This window comes from Macaca nemestrina, chromosome X (assembly GCF_043159975.1).
Source record: "Macaca nemestrina isolate mMacNem1 chromosome X, mMacNem.hap1, whole genome shotgun sequence".
Lineage (NCBI taxonomy): Eukaryota > Metazoa > Chordata > Mammalia > Primates > Cercopithecidae > Macaca > Macaca nemestrina.
The window spans coordinates 129151932-129175602 of NC_092145.1; the positions used below are offsets into that span (position 1 = coordinate 129151932).

The window sequence follows — 23671 nt, forward strand, 5'->3', positions numbered from 1 at the left end:
TATGTGGTATTTCTATTAACACATAAAGAAACTAAGGTTCATAGGCTATTAGATAAGATGCTGGTTAAATAGCTAGTAAGGGACTCCAACTCAGGTCTTCCTGACTCGTAAAATTCGTCATCTTTCCACTACACTGATGGCTCTAAGACCAGGCTGTACGTCAGAACTATCTATGGAGACTTAAAGAAAGTAAAGATTCTCAAGCCTCAGCCTCAAATTAACTAAATCAGAAATTATTTAGATGAGCTAAGAATCTGTATTTTTTAAAAAAGTTCTCAAATAGTTGTGATGCACTGTCAAATTGGGGAATAACTGCACTACATTAAAATTTTTCCCATAATGCTTTATTGTGCTTATTTGTAAATATCAAATCTACAAATTCACTAAAGATCATCCCCTTGTTTTCTTATTTATTTTTTCTGCTTCCTCTCCTAGCAAAGTGCCTTATAAACACTCAATAAGTATTTGAGTAATTAATGACTTAATTATTTAAAGTTGCTCTTAAAATGCAAATACTCACAGCTGTGATACTAGAAGCCTGTTATAAACAGTCATTGATCTTCCTAGGGTTATTTATTAATCAGCTAAGGACTGGCAGTTGGGAAGGAAAGGCTAAACATTTGGGAACAGAACTGAGAAGGCCCTCAAACCAAATGTTAGCCACATTATTGAACAGCCTAGGGCCCCACCTTAGCTTTACCTACACTTCATTGACAATTTCAGGTAAAATACAGAAAATATACTGCCAACAATCAAGATATTCCTCCCTCACACCATTGTAGTTTCATTTCTTTTAAGCTGACACATGTCTCTCTTTTGGAAAATATGGGGGCAACCTGTTTTAAAGAAAGAAAAAAAAATCCTTTATTCTTGTCACGCCACAAACGTGGAGTTACTGCTATACGTTAAGATTATAAAGCAAAATCCCAAAAATGCAGTGACTGATTATTCACAGTAGACATATGAAGTCAAGAAGCTTATTTTTTTCTGTCTTTGCTAAGGCACAAAGCCTGGGGCTATATGCATTTTTATTACACTGCACTGTGTTGGTTTCACTTGAGGATTAAAAAGAGAGTCAAGGCACAGTGCATGTATCCTGATGGATTTTAGGATTTCTTGCTTTCGTGAAAGAAAGAATCTCATAAAGTACCTCAGATTATTGCTTAGGGAAGTGTACCTACTTCCATGATGACCTAGAAATTCAATCTTTTATTTCTCCTAGAAAAGATCACATTGTATTTGGGATGTTTTCCCTGTGGTTTTCTGCACTATGTAAAGCCACATTTGGAAAAACAAAATAGTTTTAGTTTAGATTTGAAGTGAAAATATCTAAAATAGTTCAGGAAAGTCTTATGAGCATTTGGGGAGCTTACAAACAGCCTTGTGGGTGAGGTGAGGTGGAATGAGGGAAGGGGGAGGTAGGGGGAGAGAAAAGGAGGGCTAGGTCAGAAGAGTGCAAATAAGACAGAGGGAGAGAGACCGTAGAGACTGTGAGTCCATGGCAGAGTTTTAATTCTGGTTCTGACAAATCTACACGGAGAAACAATAGAAGCGCATTGCTCCATCCCCTGTCCTTTATTAAGAAGCGTGAAGTGTACTTGTTTATATAACTTGCGGCTTATCTTGTGATATGCAAAGAAGAGAGAAGACAGAATGTTGTTGGATTTGGAAGTACAGTGGATGAGATCTTCCGGTTTATTGATTTGTAAAGAACGGCTTGATATTGGTTTGTCAGTTCTGCGTCAGTGAGAGAAAAGAAAGGCGCTTTTCAGTCAGTTGCTGGAGGAGGAGAGCTGGGAAGTGGAAACAGGGTCTTCTGGCAGACAAGCTTCCTTGAGAGGTGGTCAAATTGACCATGAAGGGAGTCAAGGTCAGGAAGCTTTGGAAATGCTGCAAGGATGGCATGGGATTTAAGGAGGGTTGATTTCCTTGGTTAAGGATTGTTGCATACTTCAGCAAATTCTCCCTCCCAGCCTTTATGAAAGAAGTGTTTAGTAGAACAAACTGAAAATCTCCAAGTATATTGTTACCCCAAATATAAAAGTTTCTGTCACTGAGATGAAAATGTTTGATTTCCAGTGCTTTATCTTTTTGCATTTATCTACCTGTTTCAGTCATTTATTAATATGAATTTGCTGATATATGCCATCTTTTTTTTTTTCAGACAATACCAGTTCTGTGGTATCTCATTGATGATTATTTCAAATTGCCACTTTTGTTCCTTGGAAATACTCCTGTGTTCAAATACCAGGAGGCGTAATTATGTAATTACCATGTGAACATTATGCTACTTATGGGCCGAAATGCCCCTAGAAAGGAATGCTCCAGTGGCCTCAGAAAATTTCTGTGAGAATGATATCTTCCAAATGTGGTATAAATAAAGCTCAAGAATAAATAGCTAAAGCTGGAATGTAAATGATTTAATGTAATGATGTGGTAAGGTGAGAGCCACTTGACTTCAGTTCCTGTGGCAAATCATAAGATACATTAGGAAAACTTTTAAAAAGGAACCTATTTTTTAAGATAAAATCTGCATCAAGTTACATCACCTTCCAGGCAAAGTAATTCAACTTTCCTCTTTTCTCTTTGAGACGAGAAAAAAAAAAAAAAAAAAAAAAAAAAGCAGAAGAAATGCTTCCTATGATCTCTTCTCTTCCCGTCATAATTTTCATAAGTCTGTAGATGTAATTACAACTAAAGATTTTGACAAATGAAGCAGGATAGGAGGTTGATTGCTGCTTTTCTAAATTAAAATTAATGATACCCTTAAGGTACTTGGGTCTATGAAGTCAATTTAATGTTGATATAACCTGACTCCATTATCACAGAATGAGGCAGTTGCATAAGCATGAAAACCAATACACAAACATCCAAAGTGCATTTTAGAAATCAGTGAGGTGAAAGATTAAAGGCTTAACAATGGACAAAGGGCTTGCTGTTTGTTCTCTCTTGCCTTCCAGTTTGATGGAAGAGTTCATCAGAATTAGAGGAAGAATGTTCCTGGAGAAGTGTTGGGCTGGCACTAGGCTAGGGGTCCTATTCATATCCTGCCTTGCTTGTCTTGCAAGGATGCACAGCCCCTTCATTTGAGGCACTGTTTGCTTCAGCAGAGTCTGTGTACTCTTCTGGTAGATTGTATAGCACATAATAAAGGGGGAGTGGGGGAGGAGGAAGGAAAGAAAAAGGAGGGAATAAAAAAAGGAGTCAGATTAAGAAAGAAGTCAGCACAGAAATATGAAATGGAAGGAAAAAAAGCTACGATACAGGAACGTTAAAAGGTAGATTAAGGATGGTCTCACATGGCACGCATTAGCATCCATGCCATAAATCACACAAAATCAACTAATAATTATACTCCTACTCAGAGTGAGCGCCATGTTAGCACTAGTTGCTTTCCTGTGATCTATCCTGAAGTCAAACACAGGAAACACTGTTTAACTCCTAAGTGCCCTAATGTCAAGAAAGCACAGAAATAAACTCAAAGGAAAGACAATTCAGTCAATCTTTGCATTCAACAAGCCCAGAATGTTTTGCCGCAGAGCTATACCTATCACAAACCTTCATTCCAGGAGACGGCCGGTAGAGGTGGCTCGTGCCTGTAATCCCAGCACTCTGGGAGGCCCAGGAGAGTTCGAAATCAAGACCATAACTTATCTCAAACCTTTTTTTTTCCAGTTACAACTCAAAATAATCAGAATTAGAAGAATAATGGATTTTAACTGAAAGGGATTGCCATTAGTTAAAAGGATTTTAACTGAAACTGTAATCAGTCTCAGGAGAGTTTCCAGGATAATGTTTGGGCATGTATTTATCAGTGTTACTTGTGAGGATTTGGGAGTAAGAGTGAATGAGGAAGTTCCTCCCCCAACACAGACACATGCACACAAAAACTGTACAAACTGAAAAACTTCAGGACAAAAACTCATGAATAGACTGGAGAGTCATTTGTGTGCATATGTGTGGTTTATTTACTAGCACCACAGCACAATAAGAGTTTTTGTTTGTCTTTTACTTTTGTTTTTGTTTTCATAGGCTCATTTGTGTAAGTGTTATGTCTGTTTCTTACATTCCCATGGATATTTATCAAGGGTCTAGACACACTGAGAACCAGAAAATCAAAACATACATTCCTAGTTACATATTTTCCCTAGACTGGAGTAAACATGATTTATGTATGTAGTATCAGTAAGACGTAGCTTGGACGCTAGGAAGAAACCACATTGCCTAGCAATGTATTTCCACATGGGGAGGTAATGCTTGTCTCTCCTGAACTTCTAGTGAAGATAAAACTTCAAAGCAGAGTAATTAACAGAAAGGTCAAAAGACAAAGTAGAAGCCCTTGAGAATCTAAAATGAAGTTAAAGAACCAACATTTAGATTTAGATAAATTTATTTGAAATATTTCTAAGAGCCACCATGTTGTTATCGGTCCTTTTTCTTTCTTTCTTTTATATTTTTGGTTTATTTAAAAGCAATGAGGAAGAAAAAATGAAATAAAGCTATCTTTCACAATACACAGAGGGATGGACTGAGCTTTGGGAAACAGTCACAGCTTGGAATTAAGAGTGTGTGTCATATCATAATTTAGTTGGATGATTTGGTGCTCATTTATTATACCCAAAATTACACTTTCAAATCTACCATGTTCGTACTTATCACAGTGCCTAACAGATAAGAGGAACTCAAAAAACCTTTCATTCATTCACCCATTCAGTGTTTCTTGATCTCTTCTATGTACTAGGCATTGTGATAAATCCTTAACAAGACAGATAAGATCTCTGTCTTCGTGGACAATAAACTTACATTCTAGTAAATATCTTTTGAATGAATGTAGTGATATTTCCTACTGAAGCTAAAAGAGGAAGGTCTCTGCAAACAGTACACTGTCTACAGAACTCATCCAAAATGAGAAGGCAAAGGAGAATAATATATAGCCCTCATAACTCTCAAATCTCAAATATGATTATTTAAAAACTAGAGTAAAACAAATGTGGAGGAGATTCGGACTTTAGGGTTGTTTTATAATTTGCTGTTTAACATTTTTAAATTTAGTATTATAGGCAAAATGGAATCTAAATGGTTTTCTTCTTTTCTTTTTTTACTTTCATCATCAAAAATGGAAGAAAGGAAGAAAAGGAGGAAAGAAGAAAAGGAAAGGAAGAAGGGAGGGAGGGAAGTTTTTCAAAAGCTTGTGTCAGGGATCTTGAAAAAGAAATTATTCATTTAAAATATAGTTGTTATGGTAAAGATCCATGAATAAACAGTACATTAATTCATTCAACTAATATTAATTTAGCACCTATTATATGCCAGGTACTGTGCTACTCACTGATGATTTAGTAGGGAAAGATGTGTCCCTGTCCTCATGGAACATATAAAAAAAGGACCTTTTTCTCCTGACATGCTTTTACTGAAGAATTGCTGCAACCTAGATTATGAGTACTCATGGACCAGATGGCAGTTTTCTGCCCATCTGGGATAGTTCTGAAGAATAGACCCTCGTGTATCAATCAAGGTTTCTTCCAGTTCTAAGCCTTCGTGATCTATGATCTAATAGTTAAAACAGGATGTATGCTCCCAAAAAGATGTTATATTTATATTACTTTTATAAAAGGAAACATAGACATGCCCTATTAATTCAGAAGAGATTGGGTTCCTCCTGGCTGTTTAAATCATTCTATTTAAACTCCTTTATCTCTTCTTTCTTGGCTCCCCTTCCAAAGCTCACTCTTACCCCCTTTAGTCTCACTTCCCTTTCCTTTCTTTAATTGCTGAGACAAATTGTTCATCTCTAACTGGCTATACATGACATCTCCAGTTAAATGTTTCACTGTTAGGACAAATTCATTATATTCCAAATGAATTCATACACACATATGCTATTTCTCCCTTTTCTGTTTTTCATATTGCCATCAGCAATATCTTCATTCTCCCAGTCTTCCTTACTGGAAATCCAAGAGTTTATTTGCTTCTTCAGAAATTAATCTCCAGCACCAAATTGGATAGTTCTTCCTGCTTTCAAAATCCTTCTAACGTGTACCTTCTTTTACATTCAATACAATACAGCCTTAATTCTAATGCATATCACCCCAAGTCTAGTAAATTACAGCAGCCTCTTTCTGATCTCAGTCTCAGGTGCCTTTTCAAATCTGTTTTACACCATACCGATCTTCCCAAACCCTAACTTTCCTCTAAAATAGTGAGTCATGTCACAGAAATTTTCAGTGGTTCTCTTTGCCTGCAGGGTAAATCTTGAGCCTCAGAGTCCGGAACACCTTGCTTTGCATCATCTGCTTTCAACATGACTAACTAATTATATCTCACTGTCGTCCTCAACACCACTGTTCTGCAGCCCCAAGCCTTTCTTCAGCTTGTCACTATTTCTTACCTCCAAACCTTTACACTTGCAGAGATCAGGGACTATAGCATTTGTTTTTTGACTATCTCTTTCAATATTAACAAATACTTACATAATGAATAAACCACCAAGGAAAGAACTGATTGTGCCATAACATAAGATACAGGTATATAATTTCTGGCTTTTGCTTCCTGTTTTGTATATACTATGGTTATATTGATTTAAAATACAGCCAGTTAGAAAGATCTAATGCATGGAGGCTCTCATTTTAATAGATTATCAAATTTCATTTCCTTGCATAATTGCTCACAGAATAAAGTGCTTCGTTCCTAAGTGTCAAGCTAAAGCTTTCGAGGACCTTGGTTGCTTTCAAGATTTTCTCCTTCATAAATTTATTTCTTTATTTAGCCAGTTGTGCATTCAATCCACACAAAACTTTTCTCCAATGATAATTTGTGGAAAGAAATATTTTATGCTTAATTCTTCTCACTGTCATGCCTTCTCTTAAATTTGAGTTATGAAGATGGAAATTCACTTTGATCTCATTTTAAAATCTTGACAATATTGAGTGTACACTGGAAACTACCACTGGAGCTCTCCTTGTATAAGAAGGCAAAATTCTTCAGAGATTGGGAGTCTAGAATGAACTTTGATGCTGCATCGGCTCAGTCCCTATGAAACTAACATTCTTACTAGAGAAAGTGGCCTATGGCACGGTCATATTCCTTTACCATCTACATCTTCTCCTTGAGATTTCTTTCTCAGTATGTGAAAAGATTTCTGATCAGTGTCCACTCCCATATGGCATCCTCATCTTCTCCTCCCTACCCCAAAACACTCACATTTATCTCTAGATTGATTTATTTATGAAATGACCCATTCTAAATTTAGAAATAATGACATATGCCAAACATTTATTTGCATGCATTTTTCCACAACCTTTCTCTGTGATCTTATGATATCACATTCTTCAAGACCAGGAATTGACCTTGCATTGGGCCATAAAATACATTGGGCCATAAAATACATTGAACAACTGAAGTTTCATAGATATGCACACTAGAATTGGTCTGCATTCAATAAACTGATTGAAAATAAAGAAATTAAAAAGCAAATTACTTATTAAGTATTTATAAAATACTTTTTTTCAACTTTAATCTTCAGGATAACAGTTAAGAGCAAGACCCAGACTGAATGAGTTTGAATCTGAGCTCTGCCAATTTACTAACTACTGAAGCTTAGGCAAGTTTTTTTTTTTTTTTTTTTTAACCTCTCATGCCTCAGTTTTCACATCAATGAAGTGGGGGGAATAATATTAACTCCTATTGCAGAGTTACTGTAAAGATGAAATAACATAATTCATATTATCATGCATGTATTGCTTAATAAATATTAGCCATTTTTGTATTGTATGTGGTACCCTGCACATTATAGACTATTGCTCTCCTGTTTTCCTTTTTTTTTTTTTTTTTTTTTTTTGAGATGGAGTCTTGTTCTGTTGCCCAGGCTGGAGTGCAGTGACATGATCTCGGTGCACTGCAACCTCCACCTCTCAGTGTCAAGCAATTCTCCTGCCTCAGCTTCCTGAGTGGCTGGGATTACAGATGCTCACCACCACACCCAGCTAATTTTTGTATTTTTAGTAGAGACGGGATTTCATCATGTTGGCCAGACTGGTCGTGAACTCCTGACCTCAAGTGATCCACCTGCCTCGGCCTCCCAAAGTGCTGGGATTACAGGTGTGAGTCACCACGCCTGGCCTATTCCTCTCCTTTTATTTACCATAATAGCAGCAAGAACAGTAGCTGGTGACATTTATTGAGCAATTACTACATGATAGAAACTAGGCTAAGTGCTTTACATGTATCATCTTATTTAATTCCCACAGAACTCTATAAGTTATATTACTGTCCACATTTTACTGATAAGGAAAGTTAAGAATAATTTACCCAGGGACATTGATTAGTCAAGGTTCTCCAGAGAAATAGAAGCAACAATATACATATGTATGTACGTGTGTGTGTGTGTGTGTGTATATGTATGTATATGTGTGTGTGGATATATAAAATCAAGTATTATCTCATGCAGTTGGAAACTAAGAAGTCCCATGACTTGCTGTCTAGAAGTTAGAGAGCCAGGAAAATTGATAGTGTAATTTCAGTCTCAGTCTGAAAGCCTGAGAACCAGAGGAGTTGATGATGTAAATCCCAGTCCAAGGGCAGGGGAACACTGACATCCCAGCTCAAGCAGGCCTGCAGGGAAAAAAGGAACATGCCTTTTTGTTCTGTTTAGGACCTCAACTGATAGGATGATGCCCACCCACATTGCGGAGGGCAATCTACTGAATCCGCTGAACTAAATGCTAATCTTGTCTGCACAAGACACACCCAGACACACCCAGAAATAGTGGTTTGCCTGGGCACCCCATAGTCCAGTCAACTTGACACAGAATTAACCATTACAGACCTGCAGTCAGTGCAGTCAGTGTGAGTAGGTATTCTTGTTTGTTCCGCATCTCTTCTCTTGTCTCTCTCTCTCTCTCTCTCTCTCTCACACACACACACACACACACACGTACCACATTTACTCATTTATCCGTTTGTTTGGTCAACTAGTCATTAAACAAATATTTGCTACCATTTACTATGTGCAGGGTTCTGTGCCTCCTGCAGAAAGGGTTGGAGACATTCAAAGACAAAGGTAAACAAAAAATGGTCCCTGCTATCAAGAAGTTTACAATCTATTGCAAGAGACATGTCCATATAATTCAAATGAATTGTATGATAGAAGTGCTTCAAGTATAAACCATATACTGTTAGAATGCTGAGGAAACCATTAATTCTAACCCGGGAGATGGGGAAGTGAGCATATAAACACTCACAGCATTGATCTGGGAGAGAAGTGGGGTAAGAGCATTGCCGAGAGAAGGAGCAGCATGAAGAAGCCACACACAAGAGTTACATTGGATGGAATAGTGCAGGATAGGCAGGTAGTTTTGGTGGGCTTAGCAGGTAGAGTTTGGGAGCGCAGGGTCATAAGGTTGGGAAGGGAGGTTTCATATGTCCCTCATGCTTTTGTGTAGATAAAATAAAGCAAATCCTGCATTTTAGGGGAACTCCACTTGGTTATCCACGTATTTGGGCCAAGCAAAAATGGGCAAGGCTAGGGAGAGTGAAAAAATGAGATTGTTCTGGATATACACTAGGCACTTAATTGATATTGGAAGGCCAGAGTTGGTTTGAGACCAGACTACCTGAGCCACTTTTCTGATGAGATTAACATCGATTTTCACCTCTTGGGAATTCTGCACACCACAGGAACTATCCCCTGAGTTCCGATTGCTCTGTGCAAGCTCTGATTGACCCCTAGTTTAGCATGGACTGTTCACAACCAAATCAAAATCCAGAGTTAGAGAGCTAGGATGCCTGGAGCTACCACTTATATTGGATTGGCAAAATGCCAAATAACTAAGTATAGTATTTCACCCATAAAATTATTCCTTTTCCCGCCCCAAGAATAGAATTCACTAAGTTGACAGCACACTGTGTCAATATATTATAGAAAAACCTAATAGGAAAAAAAGAATGGCAGTTTTCACTGCATGCCACCTAAAGGTATATTTCTCAATAATTTCCAAGACCACTGAAAACTGAAATCTGAAAATTAGTTTTATCTTCCTATCCACCCTGTTTTATCCCAAATTTAAGCCTTGCCTGTACTTCTTTGATATTTAATTAATTTTTTTTTTTTTTTTTTTTTTTTGAGATGGAGTTTCACTCTGTCGCCCAGGCTGGAGTGCAGTGGCACGATCTCTGCTCACTGTGGCCTCCCTCCTGCCTCAGCCTCCTGAGGAGCTGGGATTACAGGCGTGCACCACCACACCCGACTAATTTTTGTATTTGTAGTAGAGACGGGGTTTCACCATATTGGCCAGGCTGGTCTCGAACTTCTGACCTCAAGTGATCTGCCTGCCTTGGCCTCCCAAAGTGCTGGGATTACAGGCATGAGTCACTGTGCCCAGTCCATAATTAAATATTAATCAACTATTGGTTAATTGCTAATTATCAATAATTAAATATCACTCAATGGTTTATTACCTATTCATCAATATTACTTCTTTAAAAATTTGTCAAAAACAATAGACTAAGACTTAAAGACAAGACATGTCATTTCTGAGATTCTGTAGTCACCTATACCAAATGGCACCCTCCCTAATGTTTCTGTGAAAGTAAAGATTTGTATTTTTTTATGGTACTAATTGAAGCAGTAGTTCATTTGTGGCTGCCAATGAGTTGACTGTAAAAAAAAAAAAAAAAAAAAAAAAAAAAATCTTATTTTAACATTGTTGAGAGAGGAAATCCTTTGTGTTTGGCCTTGGATTGATAAAAACGAGTCTGGGATACTATATACGGTAAGTGGATATTAAAACTAGGGCTATGAATTGTTGCTTTGGTGTTGTCAGCCTTGGAGACTCAAAGTATCTTATCAGAAAGGATACATTATTTTAATTGTTCCTCATTATATAGAATGAGAGAACATCATTTCTCTCCTTTTCCTCCCAGGTGGCCGTGGAGGACCGAGTCAGGCAGCTGCATGAAGCTCACAGGGACTTTGGCCCAGCGTCTCAGCACTTTCTTTCCAGTAAGTCATTTTCAGCTTTTATCACTTAACTTTATTGCATCTTGATTAATAAGAATTAACAGTTGAAAAAAACAAAAGAATTAAGAGTTGAATTGTAATAATCTCTGTCAGATGTAGTAGAAGCATAAATCATCCTGAAATATAACTTGGTTGATAAATTTAGAAGGGTAGGAAGAAGAAGCCCAACTGGATCATTTTGCCCAGTCTTCAGCTAATGCATAATTGTTTCCTGCAATATATTCTCAAATGTTAACTTCATTAATAATTTTGAGTCTTTTTGAAAAGTATGGAACACTTTGCTCAGGAGCCATGCTAATATTCTCTGTATCATTCCAATGTTAGTATATGGGCTGCTGAAGCAAACACATACCTTTGAGTTTTTAATTTCTGCCTATCAGTTCAGTTCATAAAGCTAATAATTATGATATCATGTAATTATAATATGATCATTCAATATGTGTTACTGTGATTCTGTAATTCTTTATCTCTAAATAATTCATTAAATACTCCCTGCCTTATGAAATAAATGACAATTCTCAAAAGAAGGCATACAAATGGCCAACAGGTATATGAAAAAATGCTCAACATCACTAATCACCAGGGAAATGCAAATCAAGACCACATGATATATCATCTTACCCCAATTAGAATGGCTATTATTCAAAAGACAAAAAATAACAGATTCTGGTGAGAATGTGAAGAAAGGGAACTCTTTTACGGTGTTGGTGAAAATGTAACAGTAAATTAGTAACAGTATGAAGATTTCTCAAGAAACTATAAATAGAACTACCTTACCATCTGGCAATCCCACTACTGGTTATCTATCCCAAAGCTAAGAAATCAGTGTATCAAAAGGGTACCTGCACTTGTATGCTTATCGCAGCACTGTTTACAACAGCAAAGATGTGAAATCAACCTAAGTGTATATCAACAGATGAATGGATAAAGAATATGTGGTATCTATACACAATGAAACACTACAAGAATGAAACTACGTCATTCACAGCAACATGGATGGGACTGGAGGTCATTATGTTAAGTGAAACAACCCCGGCACAGAAAGACAAAAATTGCATGTTCTTACTCTTGTGGAAGCTAAAAAAAAAATTGATCTCATAAACATAGACTAGAATGATGGATACTAGTGGCTGGGAAAGGTGTGTGGGTAGAGGGGGAGATAAAGAGAGGTTGGTTAATGGGTACAAACATCCAGTTAGATAGAAGGAATAAGTTATATCATTTGACAGCAGAATAGAGTGACTATAGTTAACGACAATGTGTTGTATATTTCAAAGTATCAAGAAGAAAGGGCTTGAATTGTTCCCAATACATAGAAATGACAAATACTCAAGGTGATGGACGCCTCAAATACCCTGACTTGATCATTATGTATTCTATGCTAGTAAAATATCATGTTACCTCATAAATATGTAAAATTTTATGTACCAATAATAAATAAATAAATAAATAAATACTTTGCCTCCAAATTTGAAACCTCAGCCTATGGGTATTCCCTTTTCCCTAACTATTTGTATCCTTTTTTTTTTTTTTTTTTTTTTTTTTTTTGAGAGGGAGCCTCATTCTGTTGCCCAGGCTGCAGTGCAGTGGTGTGATCTTGGCTCACTGCAACCTCCGCCTCCCAGGTTCAAACAACTCTCCTGCCTCAGCCTCCTGAGTAGCTGGGACTACAGGCGTACACCACCAGGCCCGGATAACTTTTGTATTTTTTAGTAGAGACAAGGCTTCACCATGTTGATCAGGCTGGTCTCGAGCTCCTGATCTCAAGTGATCCACTCACCTTGGCCTCCCAAAGTGCTGGGATTACATTCGTGAGCCTTGTATTCTCCTTTTGTCCTTGACCTCTAGTCATTCTTTTTATTTACTGGTTCTACCATTTAATTAATTATGTTTTTATAATTAATACTAAGAGAAATAACCTTAGTTAACTGAGAGTTTGAGTATTAGAGAATCATATTTATACAATAATGCATATTAAATTGGCAAGCACCTGTTTTCCTCTGATTAATATTAATTTATACCACTTTTTATTTGATTATAAAAGTATATGTGTTGAGTTTTTTGGTATTTAAAAAGCCATACTTTACCACATGGAGTTAACATCTGTTAGCATTCTGATATATTTCCTTATGGTCATATGTGAGTATGTATGAGGGTTTATCCATCATTTTAAGGCAATTACTTTGTGCCTAGCAATGTTACAGATTTTAACTAGTTTAATCCTTATAGCAATCCCTTAAGGTAGGTACCATTATTATACCTATTTCAATGATGAAAAAATTGAGGCACACATTCACACAGCTAGTAGATGAGAGAGCCAGGATTCAAACCCAAGAAGTTGGCCCCAGAGTCTGTGTTTTTAAGCATCACACTGTAATTTTACTTAATTTATGTATTTTATAGAGAGGAGGTAATTCTGTATGATCTCCATTCTTCTGCCAGATTCTTTCATTGCCATTTTCTGATCATTTCCTTTCTTTTCCATTCTCCATGGGTTAATAAAAAGATCCACGCTCACAAATACTTTAAAGTATTTGAGTAGATGCTGTCATGTGTGTCTTCAGTTGGCTGTTGTCTTTTGAACAAAATTTCCTGGAAGGTGTTGGTCCTGTGTTTTTGTCATACATTGATAATAGATTAAGAAGTATCTTATTTTCTGAACTGGCTCTAACTTTGTTATCCGCCTGCGGTCTAGTTATTTGGACACAGTTGCACAATGCTTTGGAGTTGCCAAGAAAAAGGGATAAGTTAAAGCAGTTTATCTAAAGGAGTGGGATCGTGGCTTTTAGGAACAGCTCTAGAAAAATGATAAAGGCTACAGATTTTGTCTTCTGCATCTTTCCAAATCTCTGGTCTACTTAACTTGCCTTGGTGACAGCCATTCTATTTGATTTAATTGAGATTAAATGTGATAACATACTCCTAAGCTACTCATAAACCATAAATAAAAAAATAGTACTATTATGAATATTAATTACTCCTCTGACACCAGGAATATTCGTTCATATTTTCTTCTCTCTGACTCCCCCTCTGACATATTTTCTTCTCTCTGACTCCCCCTCTGAATTCCCATTCATTCATATTTTCTTCTCTCTGACTCCCCCTCTGAATTCCCATGTCTTACCCATTAAAACCTATTTTCAGAAAATGATATACTCGTTTAACCCAGGTGATAGGTAAAGTTTAATGTGCACTTCTCCTGGGTTATTTGCATTTTATTAGTGTGAAAATCTGTAAGCCTGAGGTGGTAGAACATCAGCCGTAAGTTCTGAGCTGTGAGGAAGGAACTTTGAGGGGCCAAGGGGAACATTCTCACACCTTTCAAACCATATCACATCAGTGCCCACTTCCAGAAAGGTCAGGCCTGTTAGACACAGGCATTCATAAAGAGACTGATCTACCTGCGTGAATGGAGCCAGCCCCGGAAGTCATCAATCTCTTGGATGCCCATGTGGAATATCAATATATGCTTAAAAGCTTTGCTTGCAGGTATAAAGAAACTACCAACTTAGTTTAAGGGATATTTAAGAAATAGAACGGTGAGACTAAGAATGGATTGTTTCTTTACATTGTCCTTTTTAAAATTACAAAGGTACTCTATACACATCAAGAAAAATTTCGAAAGCACACAGTACAAACAACAAAAGAAAAAATATCCACAATCCAATGACTCAGAGATAATCACTAATATAAATTTGGTTTATACGCTTTCTGTCTTTCTCTTGTGGGGTATATGTGTGTGTGTGTGTGTGTGTGTGTGTGTGTGTGTGTGTGTGTGTGTGTGTCAAGGTTCTATCTTATTTTTTTATTTTTTGAACTATTTGTTTTTTGAGACAGAGTGCAGTCTCAGCTCACTGCAACCTCCCCCTCCTGGGTTCTAGTGATTCCCATAACTCAGTCTCCCGAGTAGCTGGGATTACAGGAATATGCAACCACGCTTGGCTAGTTTTTTGTATTTTTAGTAGAAATGGGGCTTCACTATGTTGACCAGGCTGGTCTCAAACTTGTGGCCTCAAGTATTCCGCCCACTGTGGCCTCCCAAAGTGTTGAGATTACAGGCATGAGCCACCACGCCCGGCCTCTCTCTTTTCTTTTAAACCATGCACAGATGAAAACATGCTACCATTTTATGGCCTGCTATTTTCCCTTAAAACTATCTTTACAATATTTTCATGTGTTTAAATATTCTTCTACAGAGTGATTTTTCTAATGACTGACTAATACTTTCTTCTGTGTCTATACCAAATTTACCAACACAATTCTAAATTGCTCAATATTAAGATTATTTCACAATTTTTATTAGATCGAGCATTATGGCTAATATCCTTTTTATACCTGTGCAAATATCTCAGATTCTTTCTACAGGATAAATGCCTAAGGTGGAATTGTTGTCTTAAAGAATGTTTACATTCGTAAGCCTTTTCAAGTGTATTGCCAGACTTACCTCTAGAAAATTGCACCAGAAATTGGGTGTGCCATCCAAACCATATTTGAGCCAGGCATGGTGTGGCTCATGCCTATAATCCCAATTCTTTGGGAAACTGAGGCAGGAGGATCACTTGAACCCAGGAGGTCAAGACTGCAGTGATCCATAATCACGCCCCTGCACTGCAATCTGGATGACAGAGCAAGACCCTGACCCTAAATTTAAAAAAAAAAAAATCACCATATTTTAAGCAGGACATCTCTGAAGTCACATATTTGCTACTGTAAAAGCAGCTTCCCCTACCAATGAATAAAAATATGTTTTAAATATTCCTCTAAGTTCATATTAAATGAATTTGAATTAATATATATATTTTAGACAGGCCTGAGTTGATACATGTTTAGTAATGTGCTTTCAGGTTATTGTGAATAATAATAGAGTGGTTTCTAAAGCTTGGAAATTACAAAGAAAAGGAAAATAAGGAGGAGCTACTAATTGCAACCCCCAACATAAACATGCTTACTGTCTCTGTTTATCTTATTCTCTCTCTCTCTCTCTCTCTGTCTCTCTCACTCTGACACACACACACATACACACACACACACACACACACACACACTCCCCTTTGGAAATTATTTGGAAATTACATTACCAGCTGTCTGTTTTTTTTATCAGAAGACAGAGGCAGCCTTTTACTAAAAAAAAGTATTCACTGTTTCTTCCCAGTAGCCCAATCTCTACTAGTTACAGAAATTGTTTCTTTTATCTTAGATCTGAGAGAAAATAAGGAGAGAAAAGCATTGTGAAATATGACCCTTCTCCATTGATAGACACTAACTTGTCCTTACTTCTAGTTTTAATATACTGCTACTCCTAATTGACTTCTACAACTTAAACCAAGAAAAAGGAGAAATTCTAATAGTATGATTTTAAATATGTATATAATTTACAATGAAATTGGCATTTAAATTATTAAAATTATGTACTAATATATAATTATATATGTATAGTTCGTAGGTATACTATCAGCCTCTTCATATATCTGTCATTAAGCAAGTACTAAAGTACATTGGCGTAGTAGTCTGAATATTGTCCTTTCCTTTTCAAGAGTTGAAAGATTTTCTGGGCATGTTGGCTCACATCTGTAATCCCATCACTTTGGGAGGCCGAGGTGGGCAGATCACTTGAGGTCAGGAGTTCAAGACCACCCTGGCCAACATGGTGAAACCCCGTCTGTACTAAAAATACAAAAATTAGCTGGGTGTGGTGGCACGGGCCTGTAATCCCAGCTACTCAGGAGGCTGAGGCAGGAGAATGGCTTAAACCCTGGAGGTGGAGGTTGCAGTGAGCCGAGATCATGCCACTGCAGTCCAGCCTTGGTAATAGAGAGAGACTTCGTCTCAAAAAACAAACAAACAAACAAACAAACAAACAAAAAAACAAAAAAAAAACAAAGACCAAAAAAACAGTTTAAATATTTTTCCTGACCATTATCTCAATTCTCTGGTCTTTTATTCTAAATTCTACTTTTCTCACCAAGAAGGATCACTATATATTTGGGTAAAGGGAGGAATCCTTCTATAACAGTAAAAAGAATCCATGGTTTTCTTAATATTTTACAAGTTCCAGAATTCCCTTAAAAGAATATTTTCCAAGCCAGGTTCTTTAAAACATTAATGTTCTATTAGGTTTTGATAACTGTCCCTTGAAAAAAATAGTACTGATCAATAAGATTGGAAAAACACTAGGTTTCAAAGATAAGCAAGTTTCTTTCCTGTTGGAATTCTTGGAGCCTTTATTATACACTGAGACTCTAAGAGGATAAGGAGTCTATAGCTCTCCAGTTTTAGGTGACTGTGGAAACCTTTTTCAGGCACACCAATTAATTTCACACTAAACTTTATGCTATGGATCACAGTGAACCTTTGCCTTGGTGTGGTATTTGCCAAATGCTTTAATGACAAAAAATTTCTGCTAAAGGTTGTAAAAAAGTGATCCAATTAAAAGAAAATGAATGTTTATGTGGCAAAAGGGTCAACTCCCTCTCTTTACTAAAGTTCCCATCCCCACTCCCACCCAGGAGCCCTCTTGTGCTGTGTAATTTCCTAACTGGAGATAAGCTTAGAAAGTATCTATACGAGTAGCTTCCAGACTCTGAGGTGTGGCTCATTAGCAAATCCTAAAATCAGTTTAAAAAGACTTACAACCAACAATTTTTTACTGGAATGGAATGGAATGGAACAGATTAGAAAATATCAGAGTGCATTACCCGAGCAAGGTTAAGTGTTGTTTTGACGGTAGTTGATTTGTTAGATGTGTGTGTGCATGCATGTGTGTATCTGTGTGTGTGTGTGTGTGTGCGTGTGTGTGTGTGTGTGTACGCGCTAGATCACAGTGTAAAACATTTTTCTTCTGTGGGTTGCAGTCGAAATAGTTTGAGAAACATTGAATCATTCCAGTCCTTTCCTTATTTTACAGATGATAAAATAGGTGCAGAATGATCAAATGACATAACCAAGGTCACAAAGATAGTTATAATACTAGGACTGGAACCCAGTTTCTGGACTTCCAAGCCACACATCACACTGCCTTACCCATTAAGAACAAATGCCTAGGCCAATAACTGTCTAGTCTATCTGCTATTGCCAATGATTATTCTATTCTCTCATATATTCCTCTTCGTTTGGCCATCCTAAGTTGATTTACAGAGTCTAAATTTTTCTCTCAACACCTCTGGGCCAAAAGCTGCCTTGTCAAAATGGTATTGATAGTGGTTCAGAGTAAAAGCTGTCAAATCAAACTGATTGGGTTCAAATATTGACTCAGAACACTTTATGCTTTATTCTTTCTCTTTATTCTTCATCTTTAAAATAGGGATAATAGTAACATATTTGGTCAATTGTAAGACACACTTTTCTACCCATGTTTTAACAGCTCTGAAATCAGAATGCACTTTCGACCAATGGGATGTTGAATTCAGTGAAATATGGTTGTATTATGTCATGGGGTTACAGTGAAGATGAAACAGTTAATATTTGTAAAACCCCTACAGTAGTGCCTGGAACATAGTAAGTGCTATTCAAGTGTTTGCTATTAGCTTTACCATTAGTATCATTATTACTATCAGCTTGATAGTATAACTTAATGCATGCCTGTTAGAGTCAAACTGGTCATGAAAGTTTCATTCATTCTCTTGCATTTAATTGTCAGTATAAGTAGTCCCTCTCCTTTCTGAAGGTGATTTCCAAGGATCTAATCTGCAAGTCCAGTGTTTTGCACATTAGAACAGCTCAATAGTTGTTTGTGTAACTAATGAGTGATAAATAATCCAAAAGATAGACCTTAATCTCTATAAGGCCAGGATAGTATTAGTGTTGTTGACAGTTATATTCTACAGTATGTAATGTGGTACATGGCACTTAGCAGGTGTTCAGTAAATATTTACAGAATGAATTATGTCTTATACCCAAAAGAGGAAGAGGTAAATTCACTCCTGACATTGATAATACACAGTGGCATGAGATTTAGCATAGTGACTATCACATAGTAGACACTCAATAAATAATGTGGCCTTTTATGTTGCTTCTCAGCAAAGACTAATAGCATTCATAACTTTGTATGGTTGTTTTTATCAAAGTCTACTGTACCATGTAATATATTAAGGGAAAAGGCTGACTTCAAAATTACAGCATGATCACAACTGTATTAGAAAATAAAATAAAAATAACAGAAATGTACACATAAAAGAAAAATGGAAAATAAAAAGACACCAAAAGGCAAACAGTTATTGCATCATTTCTTTCTTTTTACTTTTACAATTTTTTTGGTAATAGCATGTACTACTTTTGTAATGGAAAAAAACAATAAAGGTAAAATTTTATACTCTAGCTTTTAACCAGTGACTTCTTGGAGTGGCAATGGGACTCTGAAAGACAAATTTCCTTTTTACTATTTATTCTGAATTTAAAAGCTGTTTCATTGAGTGACCTTCTTGTTCTCGGATTATGAGACACTGTAAAAAGAAAGAACTGATCAATCATTTCTTGCAGGCTTTACAATCTTAACCGCCTTAATCATATCCCTGGTTAAGTCTTTTTCTCTCTTGTCAAAGCGACTCAAGCTTTTACAGTTTCTCCTCGATACATAGGGTCTAGCAGTTTGTTTCCATCTTGAGAGTTGCCAAGTTTCATCCCGGTTATTCTCCACTACACACACACTTAAATAAAAAAAAAAAATAACAGGGGAAACCTTTGAGCACATCTAATAATTGCTGACATTTCACTTAACAATGCTCCAGCCTGTGCTACCAGTGTCCTCAGGGGACGGATAATTTGAAATATGAGCGGGCCAATAATTTAAAGCTTCAGATTGGCTTAAATAAGCCATCATGAGGCCGGGTGCGGTGGCTCACGCCTGTAATCCCAGCACTTTGGGAGGCTGAGGCGGGAAGACCACATGAGATCAGGAGTTCGAGACCAGCCTGACCAACATGGAGAAACCCCGTCTCTACTAAAAATACAAAATTAGCTGGGCATGGTGGCATGCATCTATAATCCCAGCTACTTGAGAGGCAGAGGCAGGAGAATCACTTGAACCCAGGAGGCAGAGGTTGCAGTGAGCCGAGATTGAGCCATTGCACTCTGGCCTGGGCAACAAGAGTGAAACTCCATCTCAAAAAATAAATTAATTAATTAAATAAATAAATAAATAAAAATAAGCCATCATGATAAAAGTCAGAAAGAATCTTGCAGGTCCAATGTGAGATGATTTGCAGGCTAAAATTCTCTTTCAAGTAAAATCTCAGAGTAAAATGATTTGGGCCAGTTTCTTCAGCAGTCACATGTTGTCCCAAGTGGTAGGAATTTGGGACAAATGCCATGTGACCTACCGGTGATGCTGATAATGCCTCTATAAATTCAAAGACAGCCTTTCCAATGCCCACAAAAAGCAGCTACAGCAGTAATAATTATATTCTCTTCTTAAAATATATTGTCATGGCCCTTTTCTCCTTTAGCTCAAATTTATACTCCTCAATAAGCTCTCAGATTTATTTGCTTTACAGTATCATTAGCAACCAGATTTTGCATCGTTGGCCCTATATATCCCATCAATTTGAACACATGAGGAAACAGAACATTTTTGTTTATGCTATGGGAACTTCTGTGCTGGGGCTGGCTTACAATGGCTCAAGAGAGCCAATTGTAAAATATACAGGAATTGTGAGCTAGTTATTAAGCCTACCTTTGGTAGCTTGAAATCAGGTATAGTGGGAAGATTTACTCCATGGAAATTGGCAAATACTACAAATTGGGGCACTTTTTTTTTTTTTTTTTTGCATAGATGGCTTCCCAGAAATGACTAATTTATCTATGTTATTTGGATCGCTCAAGTCCCTGTATGCAAAGAATCTTCTTAAACTTAGCAGGAAGGATGCTCAGGATCCAAATATTTATCTGCCTTGTAGAGTGACCACTCATCCTGGTCTGTCTGGGACTTTCCCAGATTTAGCACTGGAATTCCCATATTCCAGGAAATCTCTGTAGTCCCAGGCAAACCAGGATAGTTGCTCACCCTAGCCTTAGGTGAAATCCCTAGAAATAGAACCCTATTTAGATAGATGGGGCTTCTTGTAGAAGTAATTTGTTCAGGTGAAAGGGAGTGAGGGAAGCAGGATAAAGTAAGAAGGATGCCGGTCAAGGAGTTAAGTGAGAAGGAAGAGAGTCACTTCAGCCTGATCCCACAGGGAGCTCTGGAGAACAAATTGTCCCTACCTTGAGATAAGGGGACTGAGTTGTTTTTGTTTTTTGTTTTTGTTTTTGTTTTGAGACAGAGTCTCACTCTGTCACCCAAGCTGGAGTGCAATGGCGTGATCTCGGCTCACTGCAACCTCTGCCTCCCAGGTTCAAGCGATTCTCCTGCCTCAGCCTCCAGAGTAGCTGGGACTACCATGCCCAGCCTTTTTTTTTTTTTTTTTTTTTTTTTTTGTATTTTTAGTAGAGACGGGGTTTCACTATGTTGGCCAGGCTGGTCTTGAACTCCTGATCTCATGATCCGCCTGCCTTGGTCCCCCAAAGTGCTGGGATTACAGGCATGAGCCACCGTGCCCGGCCGGGGCTGGGCTTTTATTTTCCCATGTGAATTAATCATTGACTGGATTTCTGGGGAGTGGGAGATAGCAAAGCAGTTCCCATTTGGCCAAGGGAGGATTTCTGGTGAAAGGAGCAATGAAGCCTTAGCTACCAACACTCACAACTGCGGCTGGGTGAACCAGCTCAGTAAAAGGGATCTGAGTGGAACAAAAATAGTATTAACCTCTCCTAGATTTTTATGAAGCTGCTATCATACCCCATGCATAATCTGGCTTTGGAGCTGAATGGACACATTTAGCTCGATCACTAACCACCACTCCATTGTCACGTACTTAAATGGAAATTAGCCCGGTGGCATGGAAGAGATGAGACAAATGTCTGTTTCTTTCTTATTTCATCTTCCTCATTGTGACAGATTCTTCTAGGCCTTGTGAGGACCTAGGGCAAAGAGAACAGCACCAGAGTTCTGAATCAGTTTTATAACATGGGCACTATTTTGGTGGAATGCTGGCTCTGAAAGGTATATTTTTACACTACCCAGAAAATGAAGGCATTTGTGAGTTTGGCCTGGGATAGCATTTTGTCATCTGTCCAAAATACAAAGCTTTGCACAACAGGAATAGTGGAATCACATCCCCGTGGGCAAAAAGCATTACTTTCGTTTTTCCATTTGGAGGTTTTCCATTTTCAGAACACAACCAGTTTGGGATTACAAAGTGCTTTCTGGTGAGAACTTTGAAGTGAGGACAAAAGGCATTTTGTTCTTTTGTAGACTTACATAAACTGTTCCTGGTTTAAAAACCATTCTAGATTTTTAAATAGACTTTCAGATATCTGCAGTAAAAATCATCTTGATTTCAGTCTACTGCAGGTACTGCTCTGTTATGCGCTATGTCTCCTTAAGGCTGTGTGGGACAGGGATAGGCTTAGGTGATAAGGAACATTTTCAGGATACAGAGAAGCATAAAGAATAACATGGGCTGGGTGCGGTGGCTCACACCTGTAATTCCAACACTTTGGGAGGCTGAGGCGGGCAGTTCACGAGGTCAGGAGTTCGAGACCAGTCTGGCCAACATGGTGAAACCCCATCTCTACTAAAGATACAAAAAATTAGCCAGGCGTGGTGGCACACACCTGTAATCCCAGCTACTCAGGAGGCTGAGGCAAGAGAATCGCTTGAACCTGGGAGACAGAGGTTGCAGTGAGCCGAGATCGCGCCATTGCACACTAGCCTGGGCAACAGGGCGAGACTCTGTCTCAAAAAAAATAAAAGAATAACGTGGAACAACAGACACCATGAAACATATGTTTGCTTCTTTCTGTATATACATTTGCTGCCATAGACTTCGAACTATTACATCATCATAGCTTCTCTCTTCTCTCCACCTAACACCTTCTACTTATAGCTTCTACTTTCTTATGACTTCCATTTTCTTCCTCTGTTACCTGACTTTTTAAATTCCACACCCATCTGTCATCTCTGTTTATCTCTGTGTATTACAATCAAGCTCTCGAAGAAAAAGCATCTGATTGTATTATTTATTATCCATCTAAGGGTAATGCCACCTCACAGGCCACAGGCCAGACTGCAAACCAGGCTTTCTTGACCTGGGCACTATTGGCATTTGGGGCCAGATAATTAGTGGAATGCTGGCTCTGAAAGGTGTATTTTTACACCTTTCAGAAAATGAAGGCATTTGTGAGTTTGGCCTGGGGTAGCATTTTGCCATCTGTCCTAGAATACAAAGCTTTGCGTAACAGAAACCGTGGGATCACATCCCTGTGGGCAAAAGTTGTTCGGGGCTGTCCTGTGCATTATCTCTGGCCTCTACTCACTACATGCCAGTAGCACTTCCCTCCCTTAGTTGTGACAACCAAAAATGTCTCCAGACATTGTCTGTCTGATGTCCCCTGTTGGGTGAAATTGCCCCTAGTTGAGAATCACTCCTTTATACCAATGCCTGCACAATTTGTGGTAATGAAAATCATGTGGAACACTAAATACAGTGACCTATGCCTGAGGAATTATTTGAAGTTGCTTTTCTGCATCCTTAGGGACCCTTTAGTCTCTCAATGAAAGGGAGTGTCCTCAGCAGCTCAGCAGACAGTCTTTAGGAATTGCCTCAGCTGCCTCACCCA

General features: G+C 37.8%; 1 protein-coding gene, 1 long non-coding RNA gene and 1 other non-coding gene across 15 annotated transcripts in view; 1 reads left to right on the top strand and 2 right to left on the bottom strand.

Moving 5' to 3' along the window:
- LOC105490348 (dystrophin) overlaps positions 1-23671 on the top strand; it is a 2266916-nt gene that overhangs the window by 2013348 nt on the left and 229897 nt on the right. For all 13 annotated transcript variants that reach the window (XM_071089080.1, XM_071089088.1, XM_071089087.1 and 10 more), the window contains one exon: positions 10921-10999. In XM_071089080.1, coding sequence (XP_070945181.1) covers positions 10921-10999 — 79 coding nt within the window. The remainder of the gene's footprint in view (positions 1-10920; positions 11000-23671) is intronic.
- The window catches only part of LOC105490350 (uncharacterized), a 57957-nt gene that overhangs the window by 8278 nt on the left and 26008 nt on the right, over positions 1-23671 (bottom strand). The gene's annotated exons all lie outside the window — the stretch shown is intronic.
- Positions 11260-11365, bottom strand: LOC112428127 (U6 spliceosomal RNA). The gene has a single exon (XR_003020029.1). It is a non-coding gene; the product is annotated as a U6 spliceosomal RNA (small nuclear RNA).